Source organism: Mya arenaria, chromosome 12 (assembly GCF_026914265.1).
Source record: "Mya arenaria isolate MELC-2E11 chromosome 12, ASM2691426v1".
Classification (NCBI taxonomy): Eukaryota; Metazoa; Mollusca; class Bivalvia; order Myida; family Myidae; genus Mya; species Mya arenaria.
This window is the reverse complement of record NC_069133.1, coordinates 53,723,578-53,740,793: the sequence shown is the minus strand read 5'-3', so window position 1 is coordinate 53,740,793 and position 17,216 is coordinate 53,723,578. Positions and strand designations below refer to the sequence as shown.

At 33.6% G+C, this 17,216-nt stretch overlaps 1 protein-coding gene across 1 annotated transcript; it reads left to right on the top strand.

Moving 5' to 3' along the window:
* The first annotated feature begins 820 nt into the window (after positions 1 to 820).
* On the top strand, positions 821 to 3,200 carry LOC128210964 (uncharacterized). Its single transcript, XM_052915316.1, has 4 exons — positions 821 to 901; positions 1,010 to 1,097; positions 2,006 to 2,157; positions 2,718 to 3,200. Exons 1-4 carry the CDS (start codon positions 847 to 849, stop codon positions 2,822 to 2,824), a joined length of 402 nt encoding a protein of 133 aa, XP_052771276.1. The 5' UTR covers positions 821 to 846; the 3' UTR covers positions 2,825 to 3,200.
* Positions 3,201 to 17,216: the final 14,016 nt, after the last annotated feature.

Here is a 17,216-nt window from a genome sequence, read left to right as displayed (position 1 = left end):
TATATATATATATATATATATATATATATATATATATATATATATATATATATATATATATCAAATTTTGTTTGTCATTACTTTTCATACGAATTTGTTAAGACCGTGCCCTTTGATGATTGGTATAAGTTGTGTTGAGGTTTAACGGTACTCATTTCAATGTGTTTACCAAGCAATCCTGACGTAGGTACCATCGATCCAATTTTTGCTCAAGCGAGAACAGGTAGGGGGATCCGTGGTAAATCCACTGTCTGATCATATAGGTGGATTGATATTGGTGGTAGTAGTAGTAGTAGTAGTAGTAGTAGTAGTAGCAGTAGCAGTAGCAGTAGCAGCAGCAGCAGCAGCAGCAGCAGCAGCAGCAGCAGCAGCAGCAGCAGCAGTAGTAAAAAATTCTTGTGAAGTCTGCAAAGGATTTCATCAATTTACAGTCAAACTGCAAGCCTGTCATTTATGTGAGTTATTATATGAGTACATTAATTTTGCAAATGCAATGGCATACATTTTCCCACCAAACTACTGCCATTTAATAGCGTTTGTGCTTTTGTCATTGATGTGTTTTGACTTTATTTTTCAGGTGTACATTCACAGACTCCATATTCCAAAGAATTCTGATTCTGAAAAACCTCATCGACCAAACGTGCAAATGGTATTACAATATCAAAATACGGTTTTGGAAACCATAGACCGTTATCCAATATTGATACATGTACTTATATTAATCAGTACGTGTACTCTGATCATTTGTTAATCAATGCAATGATAACAATGTGGATAAATTTTGACTGTTGTGATAATCGCCATCATAATTTGTTTGTCTTTATTGTATGATTTAGTAACGCAATAATGGATACTAAACTTAATATAGTGTTGACATTTATTTTGTCATTCTGCTCAACTGGTATTTATAGTTTTGTTTATTTTCATACCAAATTCATGATAAGCTTTTAATTAATTCAACGGTTATTTAACTCATTAATTAAAACATTAACATTTGTTTATTTCATAGGTATCCATGGTTATGACTATTGTGGAGATGGATTTTACTGCGACAGTGGATACTGCTGTAACAGTGGCTTGGAATGCTGTACCTCTTTGTAAGAACCTGTTTACATTCGAATGAATATTTGACAGGTATACGGGGGACTTCAGATGACATACGATTCCCGAAGAGAGGGGTTGGTTAGAGCACTAACAGTCATTGCAGGGTTGTCTTAATTAAATAAAATGATGCAGCATATGACGTAATTCTGAAAATCGCTCCGCCTGGGCACTTGTCATGGGCTGATTGTCTTTTCTGATCAAAGTAATTGTATTTGTATTGATTATCCATCAATTTCTTATTATTTATTGACGTACTTACATAATCACTTCATTGGTGAATCGAATAATTAAATGACAACGAGCGTCATGCTCATCCCCTGGATGTCCGCCACACCCTGTCCATCCCAGGTGAAGCAAGCATGATCGGATGGTCCACATCTCTCTTTTTTATTTTTATCACAACATACATGTCTGGCTGCTGTCTGGCGTCGAGGTAAAAACGTTTAACACTGTATTTTACGAACAGGCAGAGTCGTTATTCTTATTAAGACTGTCATAAGTTTTTAGTTTGTGACACAATTCTTTATAACAGAGTCATATATGAGGTTCATAAGCAATCAATATTGTTCATTTTGCTTTTTTACTAGATATATCAGGGATTTTTAAAGTAATGGTTTGAGTTATTTTCATTTTCGAAATATCGGTACTTTGTTTTCAAGGATTTACTGAATGGATTTTAATTAACAAATTAATGGTATATGATAGCGAACAAAACTAAATGCTTGTAAACTAACAAGTGTGTGACCATTCCGTTGGTTTAGTTTATTTATGTCGAGAAAGAGCTTATGTTGACCGGGTATGAAGTTTGAGCCTCTTTGGATATAAGTGGATATGGAAACATTTTTTGATACTTTATCAAGTGGTGTTATTGAATAGCTTTCTTTTGTTCCATGTATTTAAGTGGCACAGGTAGCATAGCTGGCACGGTCATTGGCGTGTTGATATTTATCGGCATAGTGGTCGGGATCTACGTGTGTTGTCGGCGAAGATACCATCCCGTGGTCGTCCAGCAAGCCGCTCCAGCTGGAGTGACGGTTGTCAGTACTAACAACCGTAAGTACAGTTCTAACATCACTGGTTTAAACCAATTTAGATGACACCGTGCCACCATGATTTGAATATTAAGTTATATTATACCACACAAATAAAATATAACTTTGAAGCACAGGCAAACGCGCATGGGCTTGGACTTGTTTAACAATTATTTGCTTCATGTGCTTCATGTTAATTTCCATCATTGATCAGTAGATTTTAGGTAGATGTGAGATAATTTTCAACACATTGTCATTTCCCAAATGTGTACGTTTTTATATGGATTGCCGATAAAAATAATGATTAAATATATAAGTTTAAAAGTTATTTACCCCGAGTGGTTTTAGTGCTCAAGTCATTCATTTTTGCAAATGTTTTATTCATATTCTGACTAGTGCTCATTCACACCGTCGTTGATTTTAGAAATGAGCTAGCTGGCTTAGTATTTTGTTTATGAAATGACTTTAAAAACAAGATAAAGCTAACATTAAGTAGTGTTTTCTGTGAAAACAGTAATTTTAATATTAAAATGTTTCACTCATATTCTGACCGGTACTTTTATTTTCTCTCATAAATTTCAGAAATGGGCAAGCAGATGCAGTACCCAGGGCAGCGGTCAGCCCCGCCACCGCTTGCGGGAGGCGGCGTCGCCTATCCACCACAACCACCACAGGGCGGGAAATTCTAAAGACTATGATACTACTAGCTATCATGAGGATTTGAATTAATAATTTATGAACCTGTGAACCTATTGACATGTTTTTCATTTTCCTTATTAAGGATAATTTAATATGTCTTGAATCTTGAAAATAGACAGTGATATTGTTGTAGTTATCATTAATGCCGAATACATAGTTTCAATTAAACTGAAACTGCTATGTTAACAGTTTCGATGAAGTTCCTTTCAGGATCTCTCTTCCAAAATCTGTTCAAGTTAAGACTGAGGACAGTGTCTCTATAAATGAAAACATAGTTTTGTTGTTTGATACAAAACATACCGTGTGCGTTCCTGCTGTCAGTTATAGTAATCTTCCATCGTCGTTATATATTTTCATCAGTTTTTAAAACATGACTCTAACAAAACTTAACTCTAATAATATTTCAAAGTTAAGTAAAAAAACAACATAACTCGAATCTTTTCAAAACAGTTATGACTTTCGATCAACTAATAACACAAAATTAATTATTCAGAAATGTTAAAGATGTGCAAATGCGAATCAATATAAACGAGTCGTCTTTCTTACATTACTCTGAGAAAATATAAGCGATATTTAATACATGTTACAACTTCTCTTAACTCACTAATTAACGATTATTTCTTGAGTCTAGGCACGGTCTTCAATGAAAGCTTTAATTTATTAAGGGCTAGACGACAGAGAGTGTTGACCCGTTTAGGTGATAACTTTAGTTTACCTATCTGTTACAGAGATTGACCTATTTAAATGAGAAGCCTTGTTCACCTTACTGCAGTGGTGGATACGTGGTCTGCTTGTTACACACTTGACTGGCAATCCAGAGGTCACAGGTTCGATTCCCTGTCGCACCACTAAAAACTACTAATCTTCTTATCGAAGCACTCACCCGAGTGCGAATATATATAATTATATTAACACACGCATACCTTTCTTACCCATTACTAGGGCTTAACACAAGGAAAAGGTCGTGTTCTTATTTCGATTAACTAGATAAAATCATCAAAATAAATAGAAGTATTTGACTAGTGTGAATGAACCTTTCGTTGATTAGAGGAGATAGTGAGATGTTCTAAAATACGAATAGACGGATATGACTACAGTAAGATACCTTGTGTTTATTTGAAGAGATAGTGAAGTGTTCCGACGTACAGGGTGCAAGATAATTTAGGCTTTATCATGATGATGGTGGCCCGATTTGTATCTCTAGAGATTAATTTATCATAAAAAATGTGAACTATTGTTTTAACCTGTATTGTTAACCAGATGCTGGTCTTTTGAAATCGTCTAAATTGGAATCATTTGTTTCACCTACTCCAATAACCAATAAACAGCAAACTTGCCAATGCGTCGTCTGCTAGCTGTGTGCGTGCAAATGACTCAAAGTTTTGGCATATAAATAACAATTTGCAGAGATATGTGTTATATAAACGAAATATATTAGTCGCGTTATACTTTCAATGTCTGCTAGGGTCATAGAAATACCATTTTATCGTTAAAATAAGTTCGACCATCGTGTTGTTTACAAAGGCACCGGCTTAACATTGCCGTGATAATCGCAAACGCGATGTATGGTGTAACGTTGCGGTCATTGTGTATTAAATAATATTAAAGGAACTTTGAACATTTACATTTCGAAAACGCGAACTGAGTTATTTGGGGATTTACCGTATTTTGTTCAAAGAAGTAAAGGCCTACATGTCGCACTATTAAAAGTTTCTGAAGGAATTTGTTTGACCTCAAAATCTAATATGACTGACCTATAGAAGCCTGTTCCTTTAGTTGCTCTTTTAAACAAACCTCGGGGTCAGTCCAATTATGCTTGCTAGTTCGAAAGACCAGTATTTGATTCACAATTTCCCCTCACGATTTCATAATTAGCATTTTTCTTACAAAAATCATATTGTTGATTGAAAACGTTGTCTACGTTCGCGAGCGAAATTTTCGGAAAAAGAAAACATCATCCGGATCTCTTCCTTTACACGTAAAATCATTATTAACATAAATATATACCATTGAAAACAAAATGGCCAATTCTATCACTTTATGATCAAAAGAGAAGCCAATTGTAATAATGTTAACACTTGATGATTCCGAAATGTTGGTATTTGATAAATTATTTATTTCCATAAGCATCGTAACTCAACGCCATTGTCGCCCTATTTATTTATCATTTGAGCAGAATTGTTGTCGTCAAATATACGACAAAATAAAGATGTAGCTGTAATTAAGATCGCAGAGACTGAATATAAATTATTACCGTTTGGGGATGATGCGCCACGGTCAGAAAAGTCACACAATTGTGCTCTCGATACGTTACATACTTTCTACATTTATTCAGGCTTTAAAGTCCCTTTTGAAAAACTACATGTAATTTTGTAAGGATCTTCAATAACAGTACAGTTTCGATAAAACGAAATTGAAATGAGATAGGGAGCGTCTTTTAAAGAGGGTGAAATTTGAAGGCATGTTATTAAGTAAATAACCAAGAATCTATGTGTCAATCGTCATAAACATGTACTTTTAAGCATATATTAATTTACTTAAGTTCATGTAAAATGACACAGAGCAAAACGAACAGAACAAACCATAACCTTATTTAACGAACACCTATAAGGTACATTGCCATAGAATATAAATACATTTATATGCATCCTTCCTCTATCGTAGGTTTAAAGTGCATTAATTAAAAAAATAAATGACAAAAAAGCAGGTGGTTTAACTGACTATGTCATTAAATGATCAAATGACTGATCAAGATGTATACAACGGATATGAGTTCAAATATTTTGCAGTACAAAAAATGTTTTGAGACTAAGTTGGGTATCAAAATGCGCCAACGCCGTGATATAAAATACATCAGTAATTCAATCGAACGGTACAATATGGGAGCAAAACTTTTGGCAACACATATTCCCACATTAGAACTGATTTCGAGGAAAGCATCTGCAATTGGCGAAATAAAGCGCCAAACTGAGGCAATATCAAGAGCCATAATAGGAGACAGAAATAAGAACTGATTTCAAGGAAATTGCCAATTGGCGACATAAAGAGCCATTAATAGGCGGGCGACATAAAGCGCCAACCATTGGCGACTAATGCGCCAACTATAGGCGACAACAAACGCCAACGTAAGGCGAGATGAAACACCAACCATTGGCGATATCAATATCAATAACAATATCAATTTGATATTTTCACTGCAAAATAAGAAATGAAAATATCAACTTTCAGAACTACTTATAAAATCCATTGCAGTTACTTCCCCTTGATCAAAACAGAACACTTCACTTTTGAAACAGAAAATGTTTGCAAATAGAATATTTGAAATTTAAAGAAATGTTACAGAAGTTTAAATAAAGATATATTTGAAAGTTAACAACTTACCGTTTAAAACATTTTTACTTGATCTTGAAGCTGAGTGTTCGAACGTTTGATTTCATTCCAAACAAATTACAGACGAAAACAACTGTTCGAACATAAATAGAATATTCATCATTCAATTGTATTTTGAACTGTTTGACGTTGTTATACGCAAAACGAACTTCACGGAAAGTTCACACAACAATGTACAGGTTTACTGAGTTTTTTACCCCATCCACGCCTCAAAATTTGTCAACAACCTAGCTTGGTCCTCATCATTACCTGGAAATCGACCTGTCTTCAAGTTTCGCCACTCGTGAAAATATGTTTTTCTATGACACTCGTGAAATAAAATACGATCGTACACTGAAATAAAAAAAATCCTCTACTTATTACAATTTTCTTTTTCATATATTCTAGAATATGTTGCGAAAATAAACTACAAAAACTCACGTAACACTTACGACATTGTTCCGCCTCTTTTACCTTGAAATGTTTATCGGCGGCTTTAATTGTTTTTTGTTGTTTTTTTGTAATGAATAAAACAACATTAACAATCTTATTGAGCAGAACGAAAAAAATAAGTTTCAAAATAGTATATAAGTTGAAACATTTTGTTAATAAGTCACATATTAAAGACGAACGGAATATGCTAGCGGGAATCAGAGCGATTATTTTAGCAAGCCAGCCAGCCAGAAGTACGGACGGAGGGACGGACGGATGGGACAGACACCAATGTTTATAATGATTAATGTTTACGTATGTATAATAACAAACAATGTACTACACACGAGTATATATACACAATAGGTTAATACGTTACAACAAATTGGGTTATTATTACAGCAGTTATAATCCATCTAAATCAGAGGATAAACTAATTTAACTATATGAAGACCTTACGTTATTTATTGTGTATCTTGCTTTAAGCAAATCTTTAACACACAGACAAAGTTTGATAAGTTCAGTTCCACTATTTGATTGCAATAAATGTAAGTATTTAAACACAGACGGTCTTGTATATTTTCATTTCTTAACTTATTTAGTTCAAAATCATTAAAGATTAACATAAACAGACAAGGTGAAATTCATCTTCAATATCATTGGAATTACAACAAAGACTATATCTTTGGTTTCGTACAATAGTATTTCATGCGTTTCTACCGGTCTGAATATAAAGTGGGTGCACTCACGAGTCGTAGTCTAAAAAAGAAAAATCGTAAACGTTTTGGTTAAATGTCTAAATAAATTAAAATAATAAGAATCATCATTGGCATCATCATCGTCATCATCATCATCGTCAGCCGTCGTTTTCGTTGTTAAGTGGATAGTGATTCAATTGTTGGAAATGGCATGAACATATATATATTAATTATACCTCATTTCTATAGAATATGTAGCAAAAAACGCCGGTGAAATATTTTCGACTAACACCCGGCACTATAACTTCCTGCCTCGGTCGACAGTATTTACCTCAAGTTGACAAATGCACTGTCCCTTGAAGGCGCTCACTATTTATGTATAATTATATACATATAAGGAGACTGGTTTTCCTAGGTATTAATGTATTACAACGATTTAAGAATAACAATTTGTATATATATTTTTTGAATTTCATTATGACAGTTTCCGCGTCTTCTACATCGTTATATAGCAATACAGGGTGTATGTGTTGGTGTTTGTGTATGTGTATATGCACGTGTATATGTATGTGTCTGTTAATGTTTATATAAATATATTGTATGCAAACTAAACAAATAAGTATGTAACCTACGGGTTTGAAGGTTTTTAAATGGAAATTTCATTTCTGCTTCATTTTTACATTTGTTATGCAATTTTTATTGCAAACACGCATACGAGTACAACAAATGGAAACTGCAATCAAAATGTAATGATTTAACAAGAGCATACGAGTGTTTCGCTACTCGACCTTTTGATAAAATTTTAATCGTAGGCCATACAATTATGTTTACTTTGCATTTGACACACTTATCCATGGTAAAAACAGATAGTAGTTATCTTCTACTTCACCTTCCTTCGCCAAGTATTCGGGATGAACTTAAGGTTGTGTTCATTTAAAACTTTCTTCATTTTTAAGCATGCTTCAGATTTATGTTTGGAAAAAGTCTTGCATTCGTTTTTTTTTAAACAACAACCTCTTTGTTTACATTAAAACACTTTTGGAGTTCTAAATAAAGTGTTTATGGAGTTCTATATAAAGTGTTTATGGAAGTCTAAATAAATGTTTTTGGTGGTCTAAAATAAGCGTTTTTGGTGGTCTAATAGAAGTGGTTTGGTCTGTCCTAACTTAGAGTTTTAGGCGATCTAAACTTAGTATTTTGGGCGATCTAAACTTAGGGTTTATGGCTGTCTAAACTTAGAGTTTTTGGTGGTCTAAACCTAGCATTTTTGGAAGTATAAGCTTAGTGTTTTACGTAGTCTAAACGTAGTGTTTTGTGTGGTCTAAACATAGTGTTTTGGGCGGTCTAAACTTAGTTTTTTGCGGTCTAAACTTGATGTTTTGAGTGATCTGATTAAGTCATTATTATAGTACTATTATTTCCGACCGAACATTCATTTAACGTAATAAATATATACCTGTCGTGAGCTCGTTTCCGTGCATATGTCTCAATCCGAAATCTGGTAATCTTAATAACTTGTGAATGATAAAGATTGTATGAAATTTTGAAATATATAATATGTAAAAATATACGACTTATATCGAATATTTGTTTATAATCTGTATCATAGAGTACAAGAACACATTTTTTAATATTCTCAGTCCAACAGATAACTCTAGGGACCAATTCGCTCGAATCAGGTCTGGCCAAAAATGCAGTCCTGATAGCAGGTAACTGTGCGAAAATCTACCTAGCTATCCTGAAAAACAACAACAAATGAACCCCTAAAAAAATATTCTGGACCATTCTCAATTGTTATTTAAATTTCCACAGCAAAATGGGTTGAAAAACCACTGATACATGTATTTAAGAGTGTTGATCATGGAAATAACACAGAATGCATCATTTTCGGATATCAAATGCATAACGTACTAGTTCATCGTATTAGGCATTTTGTTTACACTTCTGTTCTATAGTCGGAAATATAGTTAAAGGAAATTAAAAATATTTGGCAATATCATTGATTCTATAAAATGTGTTATCATTTCGATCGTGAAGCCCAAAACCTAGCCGACAGCGGACGCTAAAAATTGAAAAAAATTGGTATGGCCTTATACCTTATTAAGTGTACTACATATTTAACTTCAGGCTCTACTTTTAAAGCCTAAATAACAGGCGGGAAAAAGCATTCTCGTTCATCATCTGTACGCATAGCATCACCACTCTGGTGAACGAGAATGGAAAAAGCATACGAAGGTCGACCCCCCTCCCCAGACATATTAACCTTTATTTAACCTCTTTAAGATATATTACACAAGAACGTGTAGCTTCATAAATGAATACAGCTAATTTTTTTCATGGTTTATAATTCACTTCTTAACTTGTTCCATTTTAACATTAGTTTCATATTGCATTTTTCATTGCTATAATTCGAAATCTGTTTCAAACCTCCCCCATTTTTAGTTTAGGATATTTATTTCTTTACTATGGCATTCATATTGAATATTCCGCAAAGTGTTATGACGTCATTGTTAACTTCAATATTGCGCTCTAATGACGTGTTTTAACCAATGGTATACGCTGTTATTGTTGTATAAAGATATGCTGTCGTTAGGCTTTGTTTAACGAAAACTCCTCAGAAGCAGACTATTTCATTAATTCTTGATCGTAATGAATAACGTTTTAAAATAAAGATACTGGTTGAGGCCCTAATCTGATTTTTTTTTTCAATTATGAGAGTTTCTATTGTGACTGATTAAAACTTCGTATAAAGATTTTTAATTTTGTGTCAACACCTATTAAAATTAAGGTCCATAATCGTGCAGCTCTATGACGAGAATCGTGCATTTTGTGGACAATGCCCTTAATCATAGGCATATGCTCAACTCGATACTTACAGTATGAATGTGTAAATAAATTCTAAACGAGCGATTAAGAAATACTATATTTTGGGTTGATCCGCTCGAAGAATATTCGACAGCATAATTACTGTCTGGCATTTGTCCATTTTTTATTTTGTTTCACATCCTGGTTTGACCAATCATGCAATCGCTATAAGGCTGAATGAACACATGGTTTTAAATCTTGGATTTACAAAGGCAAGCTAAGTCAGATAGCTGTCTCTTTCATTCTACTACGCAGTGACCTCCCTTGCCTTGACGAGCAAAGAAGACCTCTTCATTCAGGTTCAAACATTGCAGAATTATTTCAAACGTTTTGAATAACGTCGATCATTATTACATGACATGCATGATGGCAGTGATAACTGTACCGCGAAAGGAAGTTACCGCTGGGCTAATTTAATGTCCTTGTATGACTGTGCCCAGGATGAAATGCCACTGTTTCTCGAACTTGATTCACTCGTTTTCACTAAATTATCAGAGGGGTCCGAAAGGAAGAAAGATACAGAGACGCTGATAGAGGAGGACTCATGGTTTTCTTTCGTGAAGATCTCTCTTTAAATAGACATACACATCTTGGAGAGTAGTGAGTGTATGCGGCTCGAGCTTGACTTTAGCTGTGACCGAGTCGTCGTCAGAACTCCGCGTCCTCAAATAGATTGATATATTGACATCAAAATTAAATTTACGAAGATTTACGGGGAAGGGACCCCCCCCCCCCTTATCAGCTAGTGATATGATTAGTTGGTTTCATTGACATTCCTACAAGTTACCATTTTAATCAGATTATTTGTTTTGTTCCTAGAGTCAAACTGGCAAAGGAGAGCAAACATGTATTCGCCTTCTTTTTTGTACTGGTGAGCTGCTCATGTTTAAGAATGTAGGTGGAAAAAATTTAAGAGAGAGAAAAAAATGGATTATAATGTTTTATATAAGTTTTAGTGTGTTGATTGGCGGATCTCTATAGTAAAATGTTTGGATGTGTAATGTTCTAAACTGTGTCTAAATGCCAAACCGAAAAGGGAAATGGAATCGACCGAAATCGTCGCCGAATGAAAGCCATATGCGGACACCAAGTAAGAGGCGGGAATAAGGCACAAGTGGTCATTGTTGTGATTTTGATACACTGAACGGACATATATCTGGAAATAACTCCAAGTTTCAACTATCCCCTGGTCCCTATATTCAAGGTATACATATGAATGGTGGACAGTACACATATTGGACCCCTTGGGCCCAAGGTGGCCTTAAAATGACCCCAACCACACCCAATCAGTCATCCCCAGTTGCACAGGTAGCCAATGACATATTCTCACGCATTATAAATAGACTAGACATTATGGACAAAAACCTGATTCAGCTTGACTCACTTTAATCGTCAATAAACAATATTAAGGTAAAAATGCAATCAATAGAGACACGGATCAGCAGCATTGAAACCAAAGTCCTGGATATTGAACTAAGTCGCCAATTTGAAAGCTCATGCATTCAGAAAATTGAGTTTTTGTTTTTTTTGTTCTATGTCTTTGGCGATTACCCAGTGCCATTAAACCGGGTTTATGTTTAAACTTTTTGCTACTGAGCTTGTTTCTGTAGTTTTTCACATAAGTATTGCTAGGCAACAGAAAGAGCTTGATTCTCTTAATCAGAAAATGAAAATTGTTGAAAGTAAACAGGAAAAAAGAGCAAGAGTTGGAAGAAGATATATGTCATATGCCTAAGTGAAATATGGACAAATTCAAAATCAAATATCGAGTTAATAAACTATAATAAACCAATTCACTCTTTTAGAAGATTTCAAAACTGCAGAGCGAAACGGTCTAGAGGAGGTATTATTATTAATATAAAAGATAGTATAAGAAAAGGTGTATCTGTAGTTCGAAATGATATTGATTGTATAGCATGGGTAAAATTAGATAAAACATTTTTTAATCTCGAATAACCGATTTATTTGTGCTCAACTTATTTAAGCCCTGAAAGCCCTGTGCATGACATTTTAATAGAAGAAGAAGATGATTTTGTTTCATTTCAAACATTCAAAATACATGGTTTCAATGAAATAAGTCGAAATGACCCTTGATCATTGCAAAAGCTGATACATATTCATATATATATTTATATGGCGATCATAGTCAATAGTTCAAATGTAAAAACATTTAGTATTCGAGCATGTATAGCACATAGATAAACTATACACACAAAGAAATGAAAGTAATATGCGTTTAATTTCAAGGCTTAAACTCTTTATAAATTATTACGCTACCAAGTTAACTCTTTCCTTATTTCAAAAGCTCTAAATACAAAAACTCCAACAGTTTTAACTACATTAACATTCTTCGACATAAAAAGCGCAATTGTTTTATACATGCTTGGATGACGACGATAGTATCGAGGTAAGTATCTTTGTCTAATATCGGTATACATGTTACATTCAAAAAGAAAGTGGAATTCATCTTCTAAAATATTACAAGACGGACATATCCTATTATCAATATCTGTACGGTTCCATCGACCGGTTTCAATACTTAATCTATGAGATGATAACCTCAATTTGCTGAGAGCAATCGTATATTTTTCAATATTAACGCATTTTAAATAAAACTGAAAATCAAAGCCAAAAATATTTCTATAAAACAATGCCATAGAAGATTCAGTGAGCCTACTATGAAGGTTTTGAACACAATTATCCGTTATTTTTTGTTTAAAAAGTAGAAATAGAATAGAATAGATAGAAAACTCGTGTAGTCTCCTACACCTTGTACTAACCAGACATGATATAAACCCAATGAGCTTAGAACACTTTTAACCTGTGTTGCCCAGTTATGTTTTAATACGAATTTCAATATCATCTAACATGAGTTTATAAATAAGATTAATGTATTTGTGTTCCAGAGAACAAATAACCTTAAACCAGTACTTAATCATGCTTATAGTGCTGTGTGTCTGTATATCTAGTCTATCGGTCTCTGCTAGGATAAAATCATTTTGTGTTGTTGTTTTTTCCACAGATAGTATATATTTGATAAATTGAGTATGTATCCTTTCTATATGAATTCTTTTAATAGATCCCCATATTTCAGACCCATACAACAACATTTGGTTAATAAGTTTATCGAAGAGCTCAGTTTTATGGTCTGAAGTAATATTAACGAATTTATTTAAGTATTTTCTTAATTTGTATATCGCCTTTTGCGCTTGACCAGCTAAGGTTTTTATGGCCTGCATAAACGATCCTCCTGTTGTAAAAACTATTCCTAAGTACGTAAAATTATTTCAATGGTGACATCGTCATATAAAAACTCCAGATATCTAGGCACTCTTCCACCTTTTCTAAAAATTAACACTTTTGTTTTATTTATATTAACTTTTAATTTCCATTGTTTGCAGTACTCACCTAGTATATTAAGATTAAATTGGAGTTCTTCCGCAGAATTGGCAAAAATTACAATATCGTCTGCATACATTAGTAAGACAAATTTCAATAAATTAGTATCCACCCTTTTTGCCCCCTTAAGATAAAGTGTTTCTTCCAAGTCTTTAATATAAAGAGAAAACAATATTGGCGAAAGACATTCACCTTGTCGCAACCCTAGATGACTTTCGAATATAGTACCTATGTCGTTCTGAAGCTTAACTCTTGTATATACATGACTATACATGAATTTTATAACTTTAAAAAGTCTACCCCGAATACCAAGTCTATATATTTTAAACCAAAGATTTTCCCTTACAATGTAGTCAAAAGCTTTAGTAAAATCAATAAACGTACAGAATAATTGCTTATTTTGATTAATAAAATGAGTTATTAGTCCATGCAAAGCAAAAATATTGTCGGTAGTTCCCATCTTAGCCCTAAATATGATACTGATATATTTATGCAAATAGAGCAAGATATCACACATTTCTCACAACTTGGTAGAGATTTCATTACTGGTGATACAAATAGTAGAGTAGGTCAGAAAAGGGATTACATAGAGGTTGATCGTAGTATTGACCACGATGACGTAATTCAGTTAGATTACCGGTATCCCACGCCTAGGCGATCACGTGATTTTACATCGAATCGTTTTGGCGATTGCATGCTTGACCTTTGTAAGGCTACAAATACTCTTATTGTAAATGGTCGTCTATTCAATGACCCCGGGAATTTCACGTGCGTGACAGATAACGGACAATGTTTAGTGGATTATTTACTTACGTAATTAGATAATTTTGATTAATTGGCTGGTTTCAAAGTTGGTGATTCCAACGTTTTCTCTAATCACGCACCCTGTGGAATTTTCTTTTAAAATTAAAACGAAGTTTAAAGGGATGGCCGAAAATAGAGGTATAAATGGAAGATAACTTCCTCGATTTGTTTTTCCCTATTTTAATGACATTGAGTTACATATGCAACAAGTAACCAACGCCGGGCTCACCATTGATGAACTTAATATTTACCTATTGTTGTTTGCTGACGATGCCGCTTTAATATCAGAATCAAAAGAAGGCTTACAGGAATCACTTTATCACTTGGAAACTAATTGTAATCGTTGGAAACTCACAGTGAATGTGGAGAAAACTAAAATTGTTGTCTTCAAAAAAGGTGGCCGACTTACGCGAACTGATAAATGGAAATATGACCGTGTCGATGTTGAAATAGTTAACTCTTTTAAATACCTAGGTGTAGTTCTAACGTCTGGTGGTTCTTTTACTCAAGCAGCTAAAACTTATCCGGAAAAGCTCTTCGATCAATAAATGGCTTTTTTTCTATTGTAAAAGATACATTTTTTCCAGTTAAAATTATGTTAAATTTGTTCGACTCATACGTTGTCTCTATACTTAATTATGGATCGGAGGTTTGGGGATTTGGGAAATATGAGTGTTTGGGAAGAATGCAAAAATGATTTTGTAAATGGATACTTAAGTAAAACGGTCTACAAATACATTGTCTGTATACAGTGAACTAGGACGGTTTCCGCTATATATTGAACGATATATTCGGATTATCAAATATTTTATAACTATTCACTAGCAAAACTGATAATTGTATTTTAAGGACAACTATCAGTAAACAATTAAGAGGGATAGATGCAAACCGTGCTGTTAAAAATTTGGCCTCAAATGCTCGAGATGTTATACAACATTCGGGATTGAATGGCGTGTGGCTTCATCAAATTTCAGACTGGGGAGTGGGTATGGAAAGTTGTAGCTCATTATTTATACATAAAATAAAGAACACATTCGAAGTCGCAAGCTATATCTATAAATTAGATAACATTAAGTACAGACAACTAGCAAAATTAAGACTATCGTCCCATAGATTAAATATTGAAGTTGGGATACGTAATAACATCGTAAGAAATAAAAGAAAATGTACATTTTGTAATTTAAACGAACTGGAAGACGAGTACCATTTTGTCTTAAAATGTTTAGTGTATGCTGATGTTCGTAGAAATGATATACCCAGATACTATTCAGAACATCTCGGCATGGCTAAGTTTATTTCTCTACTGCAAACTGATAATAAATCACTTCTTGTTAAATTAGCATTTTTTTGGTCTAAAAGCCTTTAAAATAAGAAAAAACAATGCCTAATTGTTTTATCCATGAATTGTCACCAAAAACAAGACGAGCTGTAAATGTATTTTTATTTCCTTTCTACATGCTTTTTTTCTGTTGCTGTTTTATCACAAATGATGTATCGCCAATCTATTTGTTTTATGTTCCTTTATAAACGAAAATATTGCTTCTAATTTCATGTCTCATTCTATTTCTTTCCGCAATTTTCAAGGTTAATGTGTTAAATAATATATTTAACATTCTCATTTTCATATCAATCATCATGCACGCTGGTTTGTTTGCTGCTTGGTTGATGTTTTTTTTTCTTTTGTTCTTTCCATTTTTGAGTCATTTCTAAAACATCTGTCTATGATACAAAAATCATTTAAAACGCGTTTTAATGTAACTTTATATGTGTTGATTGTTTATGTGTGTGTGTATTCTACATTTCTGTTTTATATTTGTGTAATGTGACTAATAGCTGTTTATGCTTAAGTAAAAAAAAAACATTCTGTTCTGTTCTGTTCTGATAATGCTACAATTTCTGAACTTCGAAATGGCAAACATCTAGTTGTCTTGATATATTGGTAGTGTTCTCTGCTTCGTGCTTATCTTCATGTTTCTTTGAAGAACCATATTTCGGAATATTTACATTCTTCCGGGTTGAGCGTAATGTAAGATAACTTTATGTGTTATGTATTTTATATATAAGTTGACAGGTTTTAGCAGTTTTTCGTCACGCTATTTATAGCAACACACGGTACTCACATGATAAGGAATCAGAAAACGATTTTATGGTGATACAGACTTTTCATTACGGCGTGCTGTATTTTCACTGTTGGACACGGAAAAGAAAATTGATAGGCATATAATAAATAATTTTATTGAAAGTATTCAACATGTGGTGGTATAATATTATTAGAAGTGGTCACAAGTTCAATATGTCGCACAGTTTGCTATCATTTACAAATGATTGTCAAATTTCATTCAGCTCAGATGCCAAAACGTGTTTGGGTGGTTACACCAAAAACAAATGACCATACAAACTCTTCTACAGCAAATAAATCGTCAGGAAATTCAAATACTACATTTGAATAATGTTTTAGGAGAAACCATTGCAAACAAGCATGTTTTTTTAAGTATCAAAATATCGTTTCCCACATTTGAAAACATTAGACTGGTCGGGATATTACTTTAATAACGTTTTAATGTCGTAACCTAATAAATTGAAAGAAAGGCCGAGAAAAACATAGAGGTTGTAGAGCCGTATGCGCGTCATCTTCTTTTGGAAATAAAATTTTTATACTACATATCAGGAGAAAACAGGTACCAACAATTCTTTCGCAAGTTTCGCATCCATCTTGCAGCTCAGATTCAACATTTTCACTTAAACCGTTGCAGATTCGGAATACAATGTACGTGTACCCCACTTCAAGGGTAGCATAGGAGTAAGCACAGAAGAA

What these genes read in the sequence shown, in the direction of transcription:
- LOC128210964 (XM_052915316.1), top strand. Translation starts at nt 847, where the DNA reads ATGGATACTAAACTTAATATAGTGTTGACATTTATTTTGTCATTCTGC. An exon ending in TTTGTCATTCTGCTCAACTG is followed by an intron (nt 902 to 1,009) that starts GTATTTATAGTT and finishes TTTATTTCATAG; the next exon opens with GTATCCATGGTTATGACTAT. An exon ending in TTGGAATGCTGTACCTCTTT is followed by an intron (nt 1,098 to 2,005) that starts GTAAGAACCTGT and finishes CATGTATTTAAG; the next exon opens with TGGCACAGGTAGCATAGCTG.